The sequence below is a fragment of the Telopea speciosissima genome, chromosome 8 (genome assembly GCF_018873765.1).
Source record: "Telopea speciosissima isolate NSW1024214 ecotype Mountain lineage chromosome 8, Tspe_v1, whole genome shotgun sequence".
In the NCBI taxonomy this organism is placed as follows: Eukaryota; Viridiplantae; Streptophyta; class Magnoliopsida; order Proteales; family Proteaceae; genus Telopea; species Telopea speciosissima.
The window spans coordinates 23,573,991-23,597,676 of NC_057923.1; the positions used below are offsets into that span (position 1 = coordinate 23,573,991).

At 39.1% G+C, this 23,686-nt stretch overlaps 1 protein-coding gene across 1 annotated transcript in view; it reads right to left on the reverse strand.

Annotated features, from left to right (window-relative positions):
* The window catches only part of LOC122672901, a 101,170-nt gene extending 97,660 nt beyond the window's left edge, over positions 1-3,510 (reverse strand). Inside the window, exons 1-4 of the mRNA XM_043870407.1 lie at positions 3,240-3,510; positions 3,059-3,136; positions 1,973-2,022; positions 1,820-1,873 (exon numbers count right to left, since the gene is read on the reverse strand). Of these exons, the coding sequence (XP_043726342.1) occupies positions 1,820-1,873; positions 1,973-2,022; positions 3,059-3,136; positions 3,240-3,443 (386 nt within the window). The 5' untranslated portion in view covers positions 3,444-3,510. The remainder of the gene's footprint in view (positions 1-1,819; positions 1,874-1,972; positions 2,023-3,058; positions 3,137-3,239) is intronic.
* Positions 3,511-23,686: the final 20,176 nt, after the last annotated feature.

Consider the following 23,686-nt stretch of genomic DNA (forward strand, 5'->3'; position numbering starts at 1 on the left):
CACCGCAAGATGTCGATTGGATAAAACACCAATCCCACCAGCCTTGATCAAACACAAGACAAAAATCCTCAATGGAGAAGAAGAGCAGCAAAAATCTTTTCATTAATCAAAATTCGTATCCAATACTTCCTCCCTTATAACCTTATATAAAAGACACAAAAATAGACTCCTACACTAAAAAGGAAAGGCTAACCCAATCCTTAACTTATTGGATAACCTAAACTGACTAGGAAAGTGAAATAACAAAGGAAATAAACTCAAAACATGGCTGGACTTATGGAGTCCTAATCCATCCCAACTTATAGAGTCACATGACCAATTAACCAAGTTACATGATCACTTAAGTGATCACATGTCCACTAATTATGATCACATGACCACTAATTACATAAAAATAAAACTATGTAAAGAATCCCTTATGCAACCTAATTACCCACATTTTAGGCCCATAAAAGTGGCCTCTTACATAGAAAACCCATGGGATCAAAGGCCCAACATGTATATAACTCAACCCTAGACTTATTCCTAAGCAAACAAGCCCTATTTGGTGATGAATCTGCATTACTTACATAACTTATTGTTACCAGACCAGACATGTTATTTGTTGTTGGTGTTATCTATTAGTTTATGGAGAAGCCTAAACAGGCTCATTGGGAGGCAGCATGACGAATCCTGAAGTATCTTAAGGGTGCTCCATGGAAAGAACATATTTATGGACATCATAGTCATATTGATATTGTTGGTTATTCTAATGCAGACTAGGCTGGTGCTGATGGTGATCGGAGATGGATTATTGGGTCCTATACGTTTGTTTGTGGTAATCTTGTTACATGGGGGAGTAAAAAACAGACTATAGTGTCTCAATCTAGTCCAGAGGCTGAGTACAGGACCATGGCACACACTGCAGCTCAATCGATGTGGTTGAAATCTCTTGTTCAAGAACTTGGTTTTTTCGGTTAACAAGCCTATGGATATGTCTTGTAATAATCAAGTTGCTATCTGCACTGCTAGTAATCTGGTCTTTCATGAGTGAACCAAACATATTGAGGTTGACTGACATTTTGTGCACGACATTGTGATGCGGAAGTTTATCACTAATCCCTTTGTTAAGTCTACGGATCAGCTTGGTGATTTGTTTACCAAAGCCTTGTTCCAGAATGTCTTTCTTCATGGATGTGTCAAGCTAGGCATGGGTGATATTTATGCCTCAGCTTAAGGGCGAGTGTTAAGAAGTTATACCAAAGGTTATAGGGATGTTTTTGTACTGTTGCTTTCTATTAGAGAATTTTATGTGTAATTAGACACAAACCTGGCCTGTTCTTATCTTATCTAAATATATATAATAGATGTAGTTCACGGTTTAGGGTACTGCTCACAATCCCTCAAGTTGTGGGCTACTTTGGTTGTTCTCTCTCTCTCTCTCTCTCTCTGTGCAGGTACTGGTTCTTTGTTTCTGGTATTGTCATAAGAAGGAATGAACCAGCAGATATTTTGAAAACCACTTCAAACCTGCATATAAAGTTGCCTCGAAAATTAAAGATTGTTTTTTGTGTTTCAGCAATAAATGTGAAGAGTTAGGTATGGCTTTTATGTTACATGATTGGGATGGAAATATTTTTTTTTTCTGAATAATGGTGGCTCTGTATTTGTACAGCAATAGGCCTTTTGCATTATTTTAAGGTCACCCTTTTTGGGATTTTCTGATCTGTTGTTTGAGTAAGCTGGTTTCTATTTTTATCAAAAAGATTAATAAATAAGACAGCAAGGCTGAAATAATCATGGTTTTAAGTAGAAAATAAATGAAGAGCATTTGCATTACCTGCTATCAGGATCTTCAAGTTCCTTCTTCACCTCTTCAGTAAGTCTTGCTAACCTGGTGAATGAGAAGGACCACGATGTTAGCCTCTTTCCCTTGTGCTTCTGTATCAACATACCCTTAGAAACACGTGTCAAATCTAGCATTCCATGTTACCTTGGTGAAAGATTCAGGAGATTTTTACGCAATGAAGTAAAGCCAGGAACCTAAATAAGAAAAGTAGCACTGTGAAATAAATGAAGAAATGGCAAACAGGCATATCCAGGAATTCTTTGCGAATAACTAAACCATGAGGCATTGTATACCATCTAAACAACATCCAAAATTCTAAAGCTTGAATCAAAGACTTTCTCTTTTTTAGTCAGCAATGACAAAGGTTGTGATTTCATTAAATCAATATGTATCAGAGAACTGAATATAACTGAAATAAGATCATAACTTCCATGACCTACACAAGGTATACAAAAGGCTGTGCATCAAAAAACAACAAAATAAAACTGGATACATCAATCATAAAGCACGGAATCCTAGCTGGAAGAGAAAAACATCCAAGCTACCCCAATTAAATCTTTACATGCCATAGCTCAATCAAATAATATCTGACAATATCAGCACAAATCCTAGAGGAAAAAATTGTTGCAGATGTTTATCAGGCTACTCATTGATACATTGACATCTGTCATTTACATCGGAAGGGAGAGAGAGAGACACAAGAAACCCAGATAATTTTTTTTAAATCCAACACCAATTCATATTTAGTATTCTCTCTTTACATGCTAGGCCAGTAAACGGGTTCACATCTTCCATATATTTTCTCCCATACACAGGCTACTCTGTCATTATCCATGAGGAATTTTAATAGTTTCAATGGAACGGATTGATCAGTGGACAGCCACCAAAAAATTGTATGTCGCCTCCAAGAGTCTAATTATGATTTTGATTCAAGCACCTTCAAGTATAAAAATAGAAAATCACCCAAGGCTTCCAATGGTGCCGGCTTTAGAGAAAAAGAAGCAAGAAACATCTGGATCATCAATGATGAATTCAATTCGAAAATGTAAGGGAGGTGGCTTGCATTAGATAATACTTACTCAATTCAAATTCCAACAAAGACACGAAACTATATATTAAAAATATCCAAAATTTAGTCGGCTTATAATTGTAGGAGGCATAATTAATAATTTACAGGTTTCTATATTCAACAAAGAAGCACATGATGTTCATGAAGAATTCAGTTCATACTTGTGAAACAGATAGTATCCCCAACCCATTGGGTCCAAAGCCATCCTCAATCTTCGTTGACAAATCTGCATTCTTGTCCTATTTCCACCGAATTCGGACAGAAACAGTAGTCACATAAGTTCAGGTGATCAAAAGAGAGAATAGAAATTGATGGAAGAAGATAGAGGAAAACTAAACGCACTTTGAGCTCTGAATATGAGATTTTCACTGTTTGTAGTACTGGAGGAATGTCCTCAGAAGAACAAGACATAGTTCGGCACGAAATCCGGCAGGAAAAACGCCAACAATGCAAAAATGATGCAGGGAAAAGCGCAGGAAGAGATGGAAGTTTATTTGAAGAAGATTTATTGGAGAAGATCGGAGGTCTCGAAAACTGGGAACTCATGAGTTCTTCGTCTTCTGGCACTTCCAACTACGCAGAGAGAAGAAAGCAAAAAAAAAAGGAGATGATTGATTGATAATGTATTGATTATGGAGAGCTGCCAAACAATAGATTTGAGGTTTTCACAATCGAATATTTTCCTACCGCATTATCTTTGGAAGTTCGAATTTTTCCCGGAACCACCGAAGAAGCATTTGATTCTAAAGAAGTCAAATTTTAGCGCTTCTTTCTGAATGAGACTTCATTTAAGATGCCCCGTCCGGCATTCTATATAGTCTTTGACGGTTGCCACTTGCCCGGGCATCTTTCGCCGGAAACGCCACAGATCCAGACCGTCCAAACGGAACCACACCCTCTTTTTTTTTGGGGGTGGGGATAAGGAACAACACCCGTATGTACAATGAGTTAAAGAGAACGCCACCTGGTCGTCCAGTGGATGTCGCCTCTACGGCCTGACACAGTGCACGCAAAATGACCGCTGCACCTCCCTGGAACCCAAAAATGACCAGGGGTGCGGCGGTCATTTTGGCACCCCTATGTCAGGGGTGCAAGCGCGACCAGGTGCCATTCATTCTCCCTTAGAATCACAAAAAATGCAAGTTTCAACTCTCTGTTTCTTCTACCAAAAAGAACTCTTGTACATTTTTTTTATGGAAAGTTTCTTGAGCAACTGGTACAAGGAATCCAATGAAGTGCAACAAGATACTAACGTACATTAAAGGACAGCCAGGTCATTTCATGTGAACAGGAGAGATAGACATAGAGGTGCTAGCAGAGAACCCTTTTTTATATTAAATTTTTTGGGAAGAGTTTTATGTCTGAGAGCATGGCATCTACGCCAACGTGAGGGCCAATGGGAGTGCGCGAGAAAGCATTAATAGGGTGGGATTCTGCCTTTCATGAGGTGGGGTGATCATTTCACACCATAATGTGTCTAGGTGCAGGAGCTACACTCCCAAATAGAGTCCTTTTTTCCTAAATTTTTTTTGATCAATTTTTCTCCACCCACATTGAATGGGACCCTATTCACAATGGGGCGGGAGAGAACAGGAAAGCGCATTGAGAGGGTCTTTTGGGAACATGCTAAAACCCTATAAGGATATGTGAACCCTAGGATTGTGGGTGAACAATACTCTACGGATGGAAGAAAACTTTCTATACTTTATTTTTAAATAACACTGAAATTAAACTAAAACTCGAAAAGAATTAAAGATTAAAGTCCCTTAGTCTAAAAGAAGCTCCTCTCTACTAGTGATGGCATTCGACTAGACTCTTATGTCATTATTAATTCCAATCCGTATACTTTTCTTCATGCAAAACATTGTGGTCATTCCAAAAATTAATGTCAATTATACAATTATTTGTAAGCTTCTCATCATCTATTTTGGCTAACCTATGGGTTAATACACCACTTCCTCACGCACATATTAAGAGTACAGTCATCCATGTTTTTTAATTGAACATGTATATTAAATAAAGGGTGGTGCATCTTGTTGTCACCAAGTAGGTGAATTAAAAGGTTGGGAAGTAGTTCTCTGTCCGGGAGTGTGGCCTACGCCAGCACTTCCTTGTGTCTATCTCTCTCCTCCTCAAAACAAGGGGGTAGAGATGTCTTTTCACATGGGGAGGAGAGAGATAGACTCATGGGAGTGCTGGCATAGGCCACACTCCCAGAGAACTTTTTCCCTAAAAGGTTATAACCATTCTACCCAAAAAAATAAAATTATAATCTTACTTTTTTGGCCCCTATCTTATTCTCAAAGGTTATTTAATGTAGGAATAATATTGTCATTTCACATGGATAATGACAAGTTTTAAAAATAACATAATGATAAGTCACTTTCAATTTATTTTAAAAACCTTTTTTTTTTTAATCATGACTAAATAAATTTTGGGAATAAGACAAGGGCCAAAAAAGTTAGGTTACAATCTTGTTGTAACCAACCTTGGTTACAACAAGATTTTCCCTTAAATAAAAGTACAAATAATGACCAAGGCCAACAAAAATAGATGTAAATCCACTACTTTAGTTTGGTTTGACAGGATGGTGCACCATATCAAATGTCATTTTAATAGCATTCAATTGTGTTGTATTTGGTTTCACCAAAAAAAAAATTGTGTTGTATTTAAATAAAAGGTAAATGACATCTAGGGTATCTAACGTTTTGATAAATTGTAACTTAGGTATCTAATGTTTCATAAATTGTTTTTTGGGATACTTAAACTAGATTAAGTTCAACTTGGTTATTCAACTTGTTGTTTATTTTCAATTTTACCCTTATAAATTAGTGTAAGTACCCTGATCAAAAAAATTATGGCATGTGACGACGAGAAGGGATTGAGATATACATGATGGAGGTGTCGCTACCTAGGATAAGGACCTAGGACCCATAAAGAGGAGGCTCAAACCCTGGTCAGGGGAAGGAGCCAAGTTGAATTCAATTTCAATGGTCTGGTAAGAGATTCAAATAAGAGTCAGGTTATGGAGGAGGGGAAGTAATAGGCAACCACTCCGTCCAACAGAACTGGTTTTTCTACTAGATGTTAAAGTTTGAACATTTGCCCTGGTTATTTAAGTCCTAGACCCACGTGCATGGCGACATCTGATTGAATAGTTTACACTACTGCATCAAAAGATAACTACATGTTACCCCCACACATGAATATCAATTATATTATTCTAATTTACACTACCCCATGCCACTATGTTGATCTAAATTGTGTTAGATTGACTAGAGGAAGGAGGCTATACCTGAGGTCCATCCTTGATGAGGGTTGAAAGGAGGGACCCTTCACTCCAAACACAAAGTTTTGGTTGGCTCCTGGCTCTGGGGAGGGGATTAATCACTTCTCTCTCTAAAAGACTCTAACGCCTAGGTGAATTTCCTGTCTCACTGGGTTTTTCTGAGATTCCCTTGGATTTTAGACCTTCTCCAGGGGTTCAGGGCACCAAAGGACTGCCTGTGAGAAGGATCAGAATCCAAAAATTAAAGAACTCTGAGATGAAGTGATATCTCACCTTGGGGAAGGGGTTTCTTGGGTGCTCATGGGATGTCTTGAGGAGTGGGAGGGATATCTTATTTATAGGGTACCAAAATGGGAGGTAGGGATAAAGCAATGATTCACGGATGCAAATGAAGATTTGCGGATCTGCGGAAATCTCTGTGGGTCCACAAAAAGGGGGGAATGTTTTGGTGGCCACCATTTTCAGCTCGATCGTCCAATTTTTGCGTGTGATATATCGTCAATTTAGTTTGTGATTAGTGAATGGTTGTAACTGTCTACAAAAGTTGTGGAGAACTCTAAATTCTAGGGGAGTCTTGAAGAAGTGTGTAGAAGTATCTCAAAGAATGGTGTAGAAATATCTTAGAAGAGTGCAAATATCTAAGAAATATCTTGTAGCTATAAGCGTCCTTCGGGCACTATAAAGAAGGGGTCTCCCTTAGCCATTGGCGTAAGAGAAAAGATAGGGAGTCAAATTAGTGAATGCATTTCAAAGTTTTTTCATATCTATTGTCTTCCACTCCACTTTCTTTCTAAATTCCTATTTCCAATGTAGAGGTTGTTATAAAAAATAAGACCAATGTACTTAATGAGAAAAATAACTTGTCTAGTTTTTAGATGAACTTGCATTTGTAGGAGAGTGTACTTTCGAACTTGATGTTGTATTTTCCAATATGTATATGTATAGGCTAAGACATGCCACTTGACACTCTCCTAAAGTCAGTATTTGCCCCCTTATAGTTGTAAGGGACATGGCTGACCGGAGAGGGGCCACTATTTACCTTTGGGGAATAGATGCATGCGTGGTCATACGCAGCAATAGGTACACCGTACTGACAGACCATCCTAATATCAAAAAGGGGGCCCATCAATACAAAAGAGGGGAGTTGTCACCTAGGTGAAGGGCCTAAGACCCAAAAAGATTCTCTTATTTTCATATCACCTCTGTCATCTCCTGTTCCTGCCCCCATCTACCACCTCTCATCACTTGTTCCCTCTACATCTCCCACCTCTCATCCCCATCACTTCCATGTCCCGCCCCCATCTCCCACCTTTCATCTTCCTTGCAAAATCTTCTTCCTCCGTCAACGCCATCAGGGAAAAGAAATCTGATATATCTCTTGCTATGAGGAGGAAAGGGGATGGTAGAGTTTCACAATTAGGGAGGGTGAAGTGAAAATTAAAGGGAAAAGAGAAAAGGCCTGCTTGCACTTGCAATTTGGAATTTAATTTCACCATCTTTCCCCATCTCTGATTTGTCCAATTCATCCCAATTCAAGTTCATTTTTTCTAACACCTCGACCGCGTCCTCGGTCGGAGCTTTGGAGTGATACCTATACTTAGATTCTTCATCAACCATGGTTTTAACCCCTCTCCATGATTATCCATCTCAACCTCCCTATTTTCCTGAATAGAAGAAGTAGCTGCTAATTTAGACAAGGCTGTGGGCCTTTCCTCCTAAGATCAGATTTTGATACGCCTCATCTGCCCCATTCTCCCAAATACTATAAATTAACTTTCATTTGAGAAAATTCTGAAAAAAGGAAGTATTTTTTTTTTTTTGTGACACTGGAACTGCAATATACACGACAATAGCTGCAAACATGTGTGTTGGGACTTGTTGCTAGTGGGGAATGGTGGAGCCTAAAGGGAGAGATGAAGAAAATTGGAGGAGGGTTATCTTATATGATGATCTTTGTCAGTGCTCTTACAAGTGTTGTCATTGTTGGCAACAAGGGTTTGGCAGTGGCGGCCATTAGCATATGGTTGTGGAGGCAGTATTCAGTTGGTCAATAGGGTGTATCCTCGCTATAGGCGTGGGGGTTCGAGGGCGGTAGCCCCCAAGGTAAATTTTTGGTCTTGCATTTTCTTACTTCTTTCTTATTGGTCCTAAGGGTATCTCTTGGAATTATATATATATTCTCTTGGGAGGACTGAAAACGCATCTCTGGAGCCCTAGAGAAGAAGGAAATCAAGGAGAAGTCGTCTTCTACCATTTCGGCGTGATTCGAGAGCATAGGCACAAAGGAAATTGTCAGAAAACATCGGTTTGGTTGTTAGCGATGGATTTGAGTGCTTGATATGTCCTGTTGAAGATCTCACAACATTCATTTAGAGTTGGGAGTTTGCCTTTGAGAAGGTAAACGTGTTCACAAACCATTGTCTCTGTGTTCTAGGTTTATCTCTTTGTTTTTTAATGTATTGGCCAGAACCTAGATTGTAATCTGTTATGGGTTGGGTTTGTAATTGAAATCTGATTATTGGGTTGATTGATTGTAAGGTTGAGGCCATTTTGTATTGGGGATTGAAGTCCTTGCCCTCACTGAGGTGAGAGATTGAAGCAGGGTAAGGGGTATCCTGGCCGTTGGGACGGCTAATTGTATTGGTGTTGAGTATTGGGCATATACAAAACCCCGGGGGGTATTGCTCCATGGACGTAGCCTTCACATACTGTGAGGTGAACCATGTACATCGTGTCTCTTTGTCTACTGTTATTTGTTGGAGATTAATCCCTGCTTTGCAGAGTGGGTTTATAGTCTTGGTAGACCTGGCCACATTATGATGGTGCGAGGTGAGACTGTAAGCAACTGTGTGGTTTGCAGAAGACATAAAAATTAAGGGAACTGATTCACCCCTCTCTCAGTTCGATCTGGTATTCAATCTTAGTTTGGACTGTTGTGGGATGGATAGTTTTTGTTGTTGGCAATGGGTTTAATTTTGAGGTGTCTTTCACTCTTTGCCAATGTCATTAATACATTGTTTATGCCCATTGTTCCAGTCTTTGGTGTGATATTTTCTCAAGAAAAATGAAGGAAGAGAAGATGGTTGCTTCATACTAAAACCATGATGGAAGTTTCAATTTTATTGAAACCAAAGTTCTGTAGAAAGTCTATGTTATATCATGTCACCAAGACTTGGGAAGAAAACGGAAAAGGAGCAGAAGAAAACAAAAAGAGGATTGTTTGAATGTTCTCTTCTTTTGTTCAAAGAAAAATAATCTAAAAAGTCATCTCAAATGGATGGCTTGAACAATCTTCAAGGTGGTATTTGGCATTACTAGAGCTTAATAACCTTACATAAGCAGTTGTCACTAAAAAACTCCGCTCTTTAGTGCTTTAACAGGTGTAAGCACTTATTAAGATGAACATTTTGCAAAAAAAAAAAATTCTGGAATTAAGATAAAGCGGGAACAAGGGATGAGAGGTGGGAGATGGGGGTTGGAACAGAGGATGATGGAGGAGAGAGATGGGGCTGGGAATAGGGGAGTAATGGGGGTGAGATAAAATTGAATCAGATTCGGCCCTTGCCGATCCTTGGTTTAAAACCCTGCTCTTAAGCTGCCTTTTTCAAAGGGCATGGCCAATGTGCTATCTTTGGAACTTGTAGTCGAGTCCCTCCTGGTGAGGGATGCTCATTACAAAATGGTGGGTGCTTAGGATAATTGACAGAACACCATTGAATCAAGTCTTCACATTATTGTTGTTATGTATTATTGTGCAGATATTGGGCAATGTAATGATAGGATCTTACAATGGCATTTCCATAATATTGCAAGAATAAAGTGGTAGTAGATTTGTGTAAAATTTGTGAAATGCATTACTTCAATTGATTGCTTTTTTGAGTATAGCCATATGTTACATTCATTGGTAATATTTTCTACTGTTTATTATAGGAAGATGAATTGAGTAATCATTGAAGTTGTATATGGCTATATATTATAATCATGGCATTTTCTATTGCTTATAAATCCCTATTTCTAACAATCTTTACAATGGCATTTGATATTACTATGGAGACTAGTAGTGAAAGTAGTTCAGATGAAGAGTGCAATATTAGTGATTCTATGTATTTAAATGAGCAACAATTAGTACTTTTTGATGTGAGTCTTGAAGTGGAAACAAACATCTAAGAAAGCATTGAACAAAATGCAAAGGGAAAAGGGGAAAATGAGGATGCAAAGAAAAATAAGATTCCTTCAATTGGCAAGGAGTTTGACTCTACCAACCAAGCATATGATTTTCATAATTTGTATGCGAGGAAAATGGGCTTTAGCATCCAAAAACAGAAAATTGAGAGGACACGGAAAGGTATTGTACGTCAAAAAACATTTGTATGCTCAAATGAAGGTCACCGACAAGTGGTTAATCGTACCCATAATGTGAGAAAGAGTCATCCAATTACAAGAACTGGTTGTCAAGCGCTAATGGTGGTAACACTAACAAAGGATGAGATATGCATGGTTGGTTACTAAATTTGAATGTGAGCACAATCATCCTCTTGTACCAAAGGAAAAGGCATTTTTGCTTAGGTCACAAAGGGTCGCAGAACCTGCACAAGGTATTAAAATTGCCACAATGGATAATTCAGGGATACCACCTACAGAAGGATACGATTGCTTATGTGAAGAAGCTGGAGGGTATGAAAATCTTGGGCTTACAAAAGTTTGACTACAAAAATCATTTACGTACAAAGCGTACTAGGGAGCTTAAAGATGGAGATATTTAAGCTGCATTGGAGCACTTGGAAAATAAGCATTTAGAAAATCCAATGTTCTATCATAGTATGAAAGTTGACCAAGAAGCTAAGATGATGAATTTTTTTTGGGGTGGATGCAAGGTCAGTTCAACATTACATTTGCTTCAGTGATGTTTTTTGTTTTGATACAACGTATAAGACAAATAAGTTTGGTCATCCATTTGCACCATTTGTCGGTGTAAACCATCATAACAAACTGTTTTTTTTTTTTTTTTGGTGTTGCATTGCTTTTAGATGAAACAACAGAATCGTATATTTAGTTATTTCAAACGTTTTTAAAAGCTATGTCTGAGCGACCACCAAAGACAATCTTTACAGACCAACATGCTGCCATAGGGGAAGTCATCGCTATTGTAATGCCACAACATATCATCGCCTTTGTTTGTGGCATATATACCTTAATGCTGGTAAAACCTTATTGTTGCTTATATAAAGCACTTCAAGAAAAGGTTCAAGAATGTCATATATGGCCTTGAAATTGAAGAGGAATTTGTTTCAGCTTGGAATAAGTCGCTCAAAGAGTTCAAACGTGAAGAAAATAAATGGTTATTGAATTTAATTAATATTCGAGAGAAATGGGCTCTAGTATATTAAAGGGAATCCTTTTGTGCAAACATGGCAACAACTCTACGAAGTGAAAGTACCAATAGCTTTCATAAGAGATATTTGAAAAGAAAATACACTATTATACGACTTCTTAAGAGATATGAGAAAGCATTGGAACAACGACGCTTAGATGAGTTGACTGAAGATTTCAACTCCAATCAAACTTTCCCTGTATCATGGGCTGATGCGCCAATGTTGAAGGAAGCAGACAAAGAATATACAAGGAACATGTATGTTAACTTTGAAGAAGAATATAAAAGGTGGATTGCTTATGATTGTACCATTTCAGAGGAGGTAGAATCAGTTTGCATGTACAAAGTTTCTGGAGTTTGGAAAAAAAAGTGAAAGATCAGTTCTATATAACTCCTCCAATAATACAATCGTATGCAGTTGTAAAAAATTTGAGTTCATGAGCATTCTATGCCAACATGCACTAAAAGTACTTAATGAAAGGAAGATCCATACACTCCTTGCCCAATATATTTTGAAGAGATGAACAAAAACTGCTAAAATTGGACTTGTAAACAACAATTATGAAGGTTGATACAATATAATAAGAAGGCAATCACAGGTTCTCGTTATGGTAATATGTGCCACCAAAGTGTTAGCCTAGCAATCAAAGCTGCCAATAGTGAGAAGGGTACCTTAATTGTGATAGAAGGTTTGAGAGAGTTGCATGAGAAAGTGGAAAAAGTTTTGAAAGAATAAACATAACCAAAGCCTCAAACAAGTGTCTTAGTCCAAGGTAATGTAATGTCTCAACGAGTAAGTGGAATTCAAAAAAAAGATGATGGTGAACCAGGTGGAAAAATGGTGAGCATTGTGGAGAAGAAAAGGAAAAAGATGTCACAAAGTTTGCATAATACTCGGGCTAAAAAAGGTATTCAAAGTAGATATACCATAATTATAATTTTTTTAAGTTTTAATGTAGTTATTTTACAAATGCACATTTTCATTTTATCACAGGACAACATAACAAAAATTTGGATGAGAGCACACAAGAATCTATTCAGGCGACAAGTCATTCGGAGTCGGTGTCATATCAGTTGCCTTCTATTGCTTCTATACAATTTCAGCATTCAACCTCATCTATTGGTTCCCCTCAAGGCACTTATTTTGACCTTACCAAGGTAAGACCTAATATAATTTATTGATTTACATCATATTAGTCTTGATGCATGTATTATTGTTGATATTAAGTTTTTAATAGGAATCAACAGGTTATGTTTCTCAAATGATGAGTTATGGACCAGCTTTATTTTCAATTTCACTAGGTACATTCTCTCACACTCTCGTTCATTCTCCGGTTATGGGTTATTGTTGATATTAACAAAATAATTTATAAATTCTTTGTAGGCCTTGGAGATTCCGTTGGATCATCATAAAGAACAACAACATTCTTCAATTTAGGTTGATTCAGGTTTGAAAAAGTGAAGTGGGTTTGATGGTGTTCTAATCCTTGTTAATGAGTGTGATTAGGAGTTAAGTGGTTAGCTTGATACAAATCTAGAGGAGAAGGATGTGGTAATTTTTATTTTGACATTGACTGGAGGATAATATCTTTAAGTTTGTAACGAGTAATCTTTTTCATTTACACAAAAATACATAACTAATGTTACAATGCTTCTTTAGCAATTGACACCTCTATGATGAATGTTTTTTTTTTCCATGGAATAATGGTTCTTTTTTCCTCATGGAATCTAATGATTTAAGTTGATAAATGGTGATTGCTGAAACATTTAATATGGGGGAGAGAAATAGTCGATTATTCTTGTATGCCTCCAAGAATAGTACTCAGTTAACTAATGCTGAAACAGTTAACATATGTTGTGTAGGGTCTTGAGGCGAGGAGCATGGTTTTCAAAATCGGAAATCGATCGGTGAATCAATCGATTCGAATCGAAATCAATTGATACTGATCTCGATTTCCACCTTTCCTAATCATTATTACGTGAATCAGAATTGGATCCGAAAATCGGCCAATTCCTAGTCATTTTCTTTGAATCCATCTTAAAATTGGACCGATTCTTGATTCTTGAACCGATTAAATTATCACCATAAAATAGCTTAGAACCGGTTGGATCGGAATCAGCTCTAAATGTTTAACCCATATTCTTCTAAGATTGAGCAAGGATAGAACCAGAGAAGAGAAGAGACATGGTTTTAGGACACGGTATCGAAACGCGTATTTGTAACCTACAAAATCGATACAGTATTGGCTTAGATAGGATAAAATTACCCCTAAATCTTCATAAATAATGAGTCTTTTGACCATTTCACCCCCTGTTTGTAGCACGTGTTTGTACCATGCTACCGATACGGTATCAGTATCGATGATTAGCAAAACCGATATGTATCGCTCATATACACCCCGATACTTAGAACCATGGAAGAGAACAACTGGTGAGGAAGATGTGTCAGTGAAATATAAAAAAACAAATAAAAAACAAAAGTCAGCAAACAAACTGAAACAAAAGAGCCTTTTACCTCTGATTTAACTTGAGAAGTCTCATTTAATGTAAGAAGTTTAAACATTTTTTATTCATTAAAAGGTTCACAAAAGAGTTAAGGGTGGTTGGAGCTTCTGTAAAGTGAATACACGTGTCACATTAAGAGCGTACGAGAATTCTTACTTAGGTTCACGCACGCGAACCTGATTCGGACTCGTGGGAGACAGATGGAGATTTTGTGTGTGAGAGGTTAAAAGAGAAGGTAGGTTTGATTTAATATATAAAGGTCAAAATGGAAATGAAAAAACTTAATTATTCATGTCAGTGTTATCTTGGTTTAGGTATCCCAAATATAATATCACGTTAGGAGTCTTAGCTGTAATTGCTTGAAACATCAGAGACCTTAGGTGTCATATACCCTCCAAAGTATAATAGCTATGTTAGGACTAAACGATGGAATGGGCCAAAACTAGGTTGAGAACTTCAATGGTTTGTAACGGATCAGAATGAGATAAATTTGGGCCCATGGCAGGAGAACAAAGACTGTATGGACTCATGGTATAGGATGAGGAATAATGGGTCCACGAAGGTTCTAGAATGTGCAAATTTCCAAGTTGAGTCCGAAATGGTTGGATTAGGCCCATAGAGATCCGAATAGGGTTGTATGAATTTATCTAATAGGCACATATTTATCCCTTTTTTATCCATGTATATTTTTAAAGGAGACAACACTTATCATTTAATTCATAATGAAATTTCACATCATTCAATCGGGAATTAGATCCACAGTGGAAACCAATCATCAGTTCTAGGGTTATTAGATAATCCGGGAACGTGCCAAAGTCCAAGTGAAGTTTAGGGATATCACATTTACATCATGTGGGATGTTTGGAGTTCTCTTATTAGAACCATGAAGGATTATTTGTAATATAGTGATCAAGTTTTGATGATCAAAATACTTATGACCTCAGTTTTGGAAAAAGTAAAACATCATATACATTAAGTTTGAGAAGTCTGAATCGTCCGAATGGGAATACTGTATTGTGAATGGTATCCCTAAAATTTGAATTGGACTACCTTACCCATATCTCTCATGATCGGTGATCGGTGATCGGTGATCGGTAAGTAACCTTTAAACGTAGCATTCATATTGAGGATGATCTTCAGTGAAGATAACTCAACAAATACAGTAGTTAATGGGGGTTTCAAAAGGGGATTGGGATCATGCTTCTTGAAGGTAACAACAAAAATCAAGGACTTAAAAATGGAGATCTCATGACATCACCACCAGAAAGTGAACACAACAAAGATATTCAAGGGGATAGGGATTGCAGGCCATGAAACAAAATAGGAAACCTATCAGAGATATTACCAAGAATGGGAATCACAAATTGCTGAGACATTTCAGGAAAACTATTGAGGGTGGGGATCATGGATTAAGCTAATAGCAAATAAAATGAAAGAATTGTTCAGGAGCTTACCCGAATGTGTCATTTGCAGTATCAACAATGGGAGATATCAGAAAACTAATGATGACAATCCTCGGTGAGATCTCGCGCAGTAGAAGAGGCAATTTGCCTTGAACAGAGGGGAGATTAGAGTTATTACATACTGTAGATGCTGGATTTTGCCACCCCCGAGCGATGACGACAACTGGACGCGAAAGACTGGCAATGACCTATAAATACTCTTTCCCTTCGGAGTGACTCGGACACCCCCTGTTCCACCTTGTTTCAATCCGTGGTCCCCTCGCATCCCTGGAATGACCCTACACGACGCCCTCGCTTGAAGCCTTGACCCGACAGCATCGCACGGCTGCGGCACCTCACCCCGACCTGCAGCGCCGCCGGGTACCCAAAATGAAATTTTTTTATTTTCGACAGTGGCGCCGGTTTCGATGCGGCACCGCTCGACGGAAATTTTGCCTATAAATACCCCCACCCCTCATTTCAACAAATCTCAAGTTGAGGAGGGGGGGACCCACAGAGCTCCAGTTTTCAATTTTTCCCCTTTTTTCCTAGTTTTAGGGCCTTGCCCCTGTCTAATTTTGAGCTTTCGAGCCTCGTCCCTCTGTCTGGAGTTCGGCTCCTCCGGACCCGCCTTTCCTAACCCGTTTTCGCCCAAACCCCCGAAGCCTCCCATGGCCTAGTGACCCTATCCGACGTCCTAATTCCTAGTTTCTGAAGCACTTTTCGACGCCGTTATTCTATCTGAGGTCCCAGTACCCGACACCCGTGCACCGTTACTCTGCCCGATATTTGAAGAAGCCTAATTTCTGAAGCCTTTTAACGCCATTATTCTTTCCAAGGTCTTAGTACCCAACATTCGTACGCCGTTACACTGCCTGACATCCGGGTGATTACTCTCCAAATATTTTCTGACGCCGTTATTCTGCCTGATATCCAGGTACTTACTTTCCGACACCGTTACTTTGTCCAACGAAGGACAAAGCTAGTCTTTTGTCTCCACCTGAGCTGGGGGACATGATTCGTCCCGTATAATTGCATTGGTTTAACGCATACAGGTATTAGTCCTTTCATCGCATTTCAATTCCGTAACAATGTAGACTTTTAAATTATGCCCGTGTAGTGACAGTAGTTAATTTAAATAAGTAGTTTGTGCATCATTTTAGCTATACATGTGGAAATAGGACATTTTATGAAGGAAGAATATTCAAAAACCAGCATCTAGTAGAAAGACCAGTTTTACCAGGCGAGGTGGGTGGCTAACACCTTCCCACTTAGTCCGAATCTCTGACCAGACCAAATGGAGTCTTGTAGCCCTTCATAGGGCTACACCAATGGGTCCTAGGCCCTAATCCTAGGTGGCAACTCCATTTCACTTGATTGTATGACCCCCATCCCCCGATAAATCATAACCTTCGAGAAGACGCATTCCTTTTCTCTCCAATCGAGGATCATAACCTAACCCCATCCGAACCAAGCCCCTAAGAGGGAACGCGGGCGTAGTTCAGGGAACGGATCCTCATAGTGGCGACTCCAATGGGGATTGAACGCAAGAATATTCTTCCTTCTGCATTATTGATTAATAACATGTTTGGCTAACCCCTTTTGTATACTAACTACATCATGCATCGTGTTCGAAGTGAAGTCAAATGACGAGGGTACTCCCTGTTGTGCCTCTACCCCTGGGGAGGTGGGGCATATCATACTAAGTACTCTGAGATTGGATGATAGCGGCTTCCTGCACCACTATCATGCACACTCACATCATGGAAACACACAGCCTCGTGGTTAGTTGTTGGACCCCATGTATAGTCATGGTTAATTCGTGGCGAAGCCACAACACTTTATATTTACTGTACGGGTCTAGAATCACCGGCGAGGGTATTCACTAGTGTGCCGTGGGGTACTTCGTTACCCAAAAAGGGCACTAGCTTGATTACTCTGAGATCGCGTGACCTATTCCCCAAGTATATTAAAAGAACCATGTACCTACAATTTGTGACCACGAGCGATAGGTATATCGATTCTGTCAAGGGTAAGCTTGTTTTGTCCTATCAGTCTACCCATTGCATGCATCATGTAGAAAATTAGACCATATATGATTAGGATACCCCACAAACTAACATAGTGGAGCTAAAAGCGAGATTCTCAGTGCTCTACCTTTCTTAATATGGATTGCCTGTCGTAAGAAGGGGCTCTATCCGTCCCTCTATAGTCCCTCATAAAAAATGACATATCCGTCTGGACTGGTGTATCGGAAAAAAAAATGTTGTCTCGATTGTCCCTCGGAGAATGATACGTTATCCAGTATGGTATGTCAATGATAGAGCTTTGATTGTCCCACGATACGAGGCATCCCGTATTAGCAAAGGATAAACCGTCGAGAGATTCTCAATTAGGCCGTTTTGTTTTCTGCTGTGTAATGATTCCAATTTGACCTAAACCATTGAACAACGAAGGATTTTTTGTGTCACTACATCAATTTTGAGATTATAAGGGTCTTCCCTGATTAATCCTGGGTGTCAGCGTAATTACACCATTAATTACCTAAATAAGATGGAACCAAGAGGTCAAAGGCCAATTGTTGCACTGACTAACCTTGTTTGTATATAATTGTTTGTGTATATCTTCTAGTACAAATAAAAATAATATAAAATATAAAATCATAAAAAAAATCTTCTCAAGTCCTAAAATAAGTTTTGTCAAGCACAATCCATGATAAGAAATATTCCTGTTACTCGTGTGGGCCCGTCATGATAATGGGCTAACCCGAGTTGGTCCAATTTGATCCCCAGAGGTCTTAAGTACTTCCATTCCTCCACTCAGGCAGAGTCTAGTAAGGTCATCACCCAGTGTGGGCACCATGGATCCGTCAAATGTTGGCCCGTCAATTGAAGTACTGAATCAGGAAATGGTCAGCATGCAAAAAGAAATGATAGAGATGAAACAGTTGGTCATGCAGATGGTACAGGTGATGCATGGCCAATTCAGATGAGATAATGCACAAAGCCTCGGAGAACCTAGGGTGATACTGATGGTACCTAGGGTGCAGCCTAAAGTCATGATAGAAGAAGAGGAGGTTGTGGTTGTCAACACCCTACATAATCCACCTGAGACTGAAAGGGAAAAGCAAATGAGGGAAAAGGTCGAGAAACTGGAGATCACCGTGAAAGGTAAAACAGTTATGAAGCCAGAAGATGATTTGGTCTTCTTTTCGACAGGAAGAATACCCGAAGATTTCAAATGGAAGCTAGATAAGTTCGATGGAACTGGAGACCCCAAAGCCCACTTAAAAGTCTTCATCACTGTGGCCAAGTCATGGAAACTCACAGAATACCAGATGGGTCAGGCCTTCCTTTACTCATTAGCTGGATCAGCTCTGATGTGGCTCACCCAGTTGGACCAGACTCAAACTTAAACTTGATCGGCAGTTGTGAAGGCATTTACAAAGCAATATTCTTACAACACTGAATTGGATATCGCACGATGAGAGTTGGAGACACTAAGGCAAGGGCCGAATGAAGGGTTCGCCAATTTCATCATGAGGTTTAGAAAGAAGGCCGCAAAGATATGGTTCCGCCTGAAGGAAGCAGAACAGGTGGAGATGATCTTGGAGGATTTGTATGGAGAATATCATGATTGTATCTACTGTCAACACCTCATAGCTTTCGAAGCGCTCATAGCCACAGGAAAGCGCATTGAAGACAAATTGTTCAGAGATGCAAACAGCCAGGACAATCACATGATGCAAAATTAGAACCAAAACCCGGAGATGAACATGGTAAATTCAAGTCAGCGTGAGTTCATTGATTTGGGCATGACTAGGTCTATGGCATACACCGCATTGAAGAAATTAGGGCTTTTGGGCACGGTCCGACCACGATAGGTCAGAGGTCCTCCACCTTCTTGGTATGACCCGGGTCACTATTGTGACTATCACACCCAAAAGGGGCACCCTACTGATGAATGCATTGCACTCGGGCATGCTATCCAAGACCTACTAGAAACAAGAATGTTTAAACGAGGGAGGGGGGACATTGATTGAGGATATCACTGTTGCCCAAAGGCGTTAAACTACGGTCATTAACTTGATGAGCATCAGTCTCGCTGGCCGACTTAAAATGGATCCAGTACCTAGCCCTGGTTAGAAGGACACTTTTGATGGTACAAACTGCACAGTCCTGTGACAAAGTAGTGACAGTACTTCTCTCTTGTGTAGACAGGATCGTATTGGAGACATCATTGGGTCCGCGTCCCTTAGGTCTTTAGGTCTTTTCATTCAGTCAAATTTCCTTCTATAATCTCATCCATGGTGTATTGTCCATTAGCTGTCAATGAACATGTTTTCCTATCCATCTATCCAATATCTTTCTTTTTACTTTCATTCGAATGACAATTTAGGATGATCTCCTAACTATTAGTAAAAAAAATAAATCATTACCCTATTCCCCAATGTCAAAGTCTTGATTGGTCAAAAGTCTTGAGCTTTCCATACATCTGATCTCCTTCAAACGAGCCGAAAGCTTAGATGAATATTTCATCTCATAAAGCCTGTTAAAGGAGGTCCCCTATGGCCGCTAGTTATCCCAGATAAATCCTAAGACAGCAAAACCCACTAGTCCCCCAGTTGTGCCTTAACCTTTTCTTAAAAAAAAAAAAAAAAAAACTCTTCTTGGCCCACTTACACCCCATTATCCATATATCCTCCTGCTTATCAAATATTCCACTAGCTTCTAGGGTCCAACCGGAAGGAGTCTCCGTGTTGAAGAAAAATGTCACAAGGGCAATACGTTTCCGAAGGAAAAAAAAAAAAAAAAAAGAGTAGCTCCATCTCCACAACCAAAGTTGGGCCAATCTAAAAAAAAATGAGAATTCAAAAAAAAAGAGAGCAAAAAAAAAAATGATGAAAGAGTTAAACAAAAAAAAAGGAAATAAAAAATAAATAAATGATGAAAGAGTTAAAAAAAAATGAGAGTTCAAAAGAAAAAGAGAGGGGATGCATTGGCTCAAGATCTTGCAAACAATTGGGAGCAATTAGACCATGGGGCAAAAATTGCCACTTTTCCTTCGGAGACAATATTGTCAAAATTGTCAGTCAATCTTCAAGGGTAAAACCCTCAGTTAAATTGAGAAGGATTGTCTAATTTCTCGATTACACTTCTGGAAAGAAAAATTGTCAAAATCCCCCACCCCAAAAAAAAAAGAATTCAATTACCAGATTCCCGTTAGAATTTTGGGAGCAGAAGTGTCAGGTCATGGTTGGACCCTAGGGGCACATTTGGGCCTTTACCATCCTTTGGAACCCAGTCCTAAGCCCCATTACAACCTAGTAAAGTCCTCTCAGGCTAAATGATGATGAGACTCTCATCCACAGCTTGGAGCTCACCCGGCTATGATGGAACTTAATTATCAAGGTTTTGATGTTGGGACATCTTTGTCCTGAACTACATTCGACCTGATCCCGACTTAGGGTACGTAGGCAACTTGATAAAAAGAACAACCAAGTTTGGTCCTCCCACATATACAATCCTTCGTTCATCCATTTGCTTCTTATCTCTTCTACTCTCCATATTTCCACTCTATTCCCTCATTCGTCAGTATCTCTCTCTTTGATGCGACCCAATGATAGATAAAAAAAAGAAAAAAAGAAAAAAAAAAGACAGCTTGTCTACCTAGATCAAGGGAATTTATGGTTTATAAAATCCTAAAGATCGAAGCGTCAACAACAGTATACTCATCCTTTTAACCAGCAAGGTGACCAGGGGAATACCAGAAGAGGAATCAAGTTATCACTCGGGTAATCTCTATCCGAGATGATGGGGCATGAGGAAGAAAGTTTATTTCCCTGGGCAGTCTACTAGGAAAGAGCATCCGAAATAATAGGGGCATCCTGTCCATGGAGATCAATTCCTAATCATTGAAGAACCTCGATGACCACACGGAAAAGAAAGACAATGTTACCTATGAGGAAGGGAAGAATGACCTATCCACCCATCATGGTCATATCCATTTTGACTCACTGGGGCAAAATTCTACCCATTCGACCTTGGCCGCTCAATGTTTGACTAGCCTATGCGAGTAACAGGGACGGGAATAATATGCCTACGTGGAATTGTGCAATAGGATTTCAAAATGAAATACTTTTGCAAATAAAATGTTTTAAAAAAGAAAAAAAAAAAAGAGGTGAATCACAACCATGGAAAATATTTGTCTCTACCTAGGTTTTTGGTGCTACCATAACATTTATACACTAACCATTTGTGAAGAAAATGTGTTGTGTAGTACAGAAATGAAGGATATTTGGTAAGCATTTATGATTGTGTATGATTTTTCATTTGCCCATGTTTGCATTATAAATATTTGCATAAAATTGATTATTTCATCTCTTTGCATAAAAATAAAAAATTTCATCATGATTTACCAAAAATAAATAAATAAATAAATAAATTTCATCATGCATAAGGATTGCATTGTCACATGTTGTCTAAACATTGATTTTTGTTGCACTCACATACAACCTGATCTCATATCGTTTGGCTCCTACCACACACACGTATGGCTTCACCAAACCTTCGATCTCTTATGCATTCGCGAGCAATTTGATTATTCGACCACTGCTGGATTCATCAATGATCTTTAAAAATTCTGCACTCTTGTGCAATTTGATCCTATTGATCCCTACTATACTTGTGCATAACTTGATCATTTCAATCCCACTACTCGTGCATGGTATAATCACATGTGAATCTTCTGGTCTCAACCGTACTCGCATACAAATTGATTGTGCTACTTGATTCTATTAATCTCTATGTATAGCCTGATCATTCATTAAACCCACTATACTCGTGTATAATTTGACTGCCCTAAAAATTTGATCGCCTTGTACTCGTGTACAAGTTAATCATTGACTTTTCTGATCCTCGCTATACTCGCGTGTAGTCCGACCTCCTGTGGTCTCCTAATTTCCGCTATACTCGTGTATAGACTGACCTCCCGTGGTCTCCTGATCTCCGCTATGCTCACGTATAGTCCAACCTCCCGTGGTCTCTTCATTTCCTCTATACTTGCGTATAGATCGACCTCCCGTGGTCTCTTTATCTCCGCTATACTCACGTATAGTCCTCCGATCATCGTTATGCTTGTGTATAGTCCAATCTCCTATGGTTTTCCAATCCCTGCTATACTTGCATATGGCTTAGTGACCCCATCTTTTCGGTTACGATGCCGTCACATAATCACATTTCCAAAAATCGGTCATGATGCTGTCTCATCGTACATTTTCAAAAAATGATCACGATGCCATCTCATCGTACATTTCAAATTCAGTTGCGATGCCGTCTCATCATTACCCATTTCAAAATTTGGTCGCGATGCCGTCTCATCGTTACACCATTTCAAAATTCAATAGCGATGCTGTCTCATTGTTACACCATTTCAAAATTCGGTCACGATGTCGTCTCATCGTTACCCATTTCAAAATTCGATCGTGATGCCATCTCCTCGTATGTTTTTCAAAAAACTGGTAGCGATGCCAGCTCATCGTACGTTTTTCAAAAAACTTGTCGCGGTGCCATCTCATTGCGTGTTTTGCCAAAATTGGTCGCGATGCCATCTCATCTTACATTTCATCTCAAAATTCGATTACAATGCCGTCTCATCGTTATACATTTCAAAATTCGGTCGCGATGTCATCTCATTGTTACACATTTTAAAGTTCGATCGCGATGCTGTCTCATCGTCACACATTTTAAAATTTGGTCGCGATGCCGTCTCATCATTACACATTTTAAAATTCGATCGCGATGCTGTCTCATCGTCACACATTTTAAAATTCGGTCGCGATGCTATCTCATTGTTACACATTTCAAAATTCGGTCGCGATGCCGTCTCATCGTTACACATTTTAAAATTTGATCGCGATGCCGTCTCATCGTCACACATTTTAAAATTCAGTCGCAATGCCGTCTCATCGTTACACATTTTAAAATTGAGTCGCGATGCCGTCTCATCGTTACACCATTTCAAAATTCGGTCACGATGCCGTCTCATCGTAAGACCATTTCAAAATTCGGTCGCGATGCCGTCTCATCGTTGCACCATTTCATAATCCAGTCATGATGCCGTCTCATCGTTACACATTTAAATTTTGGTTGCGATGCCGTCTCATCGTTACACCAGTTCAAAA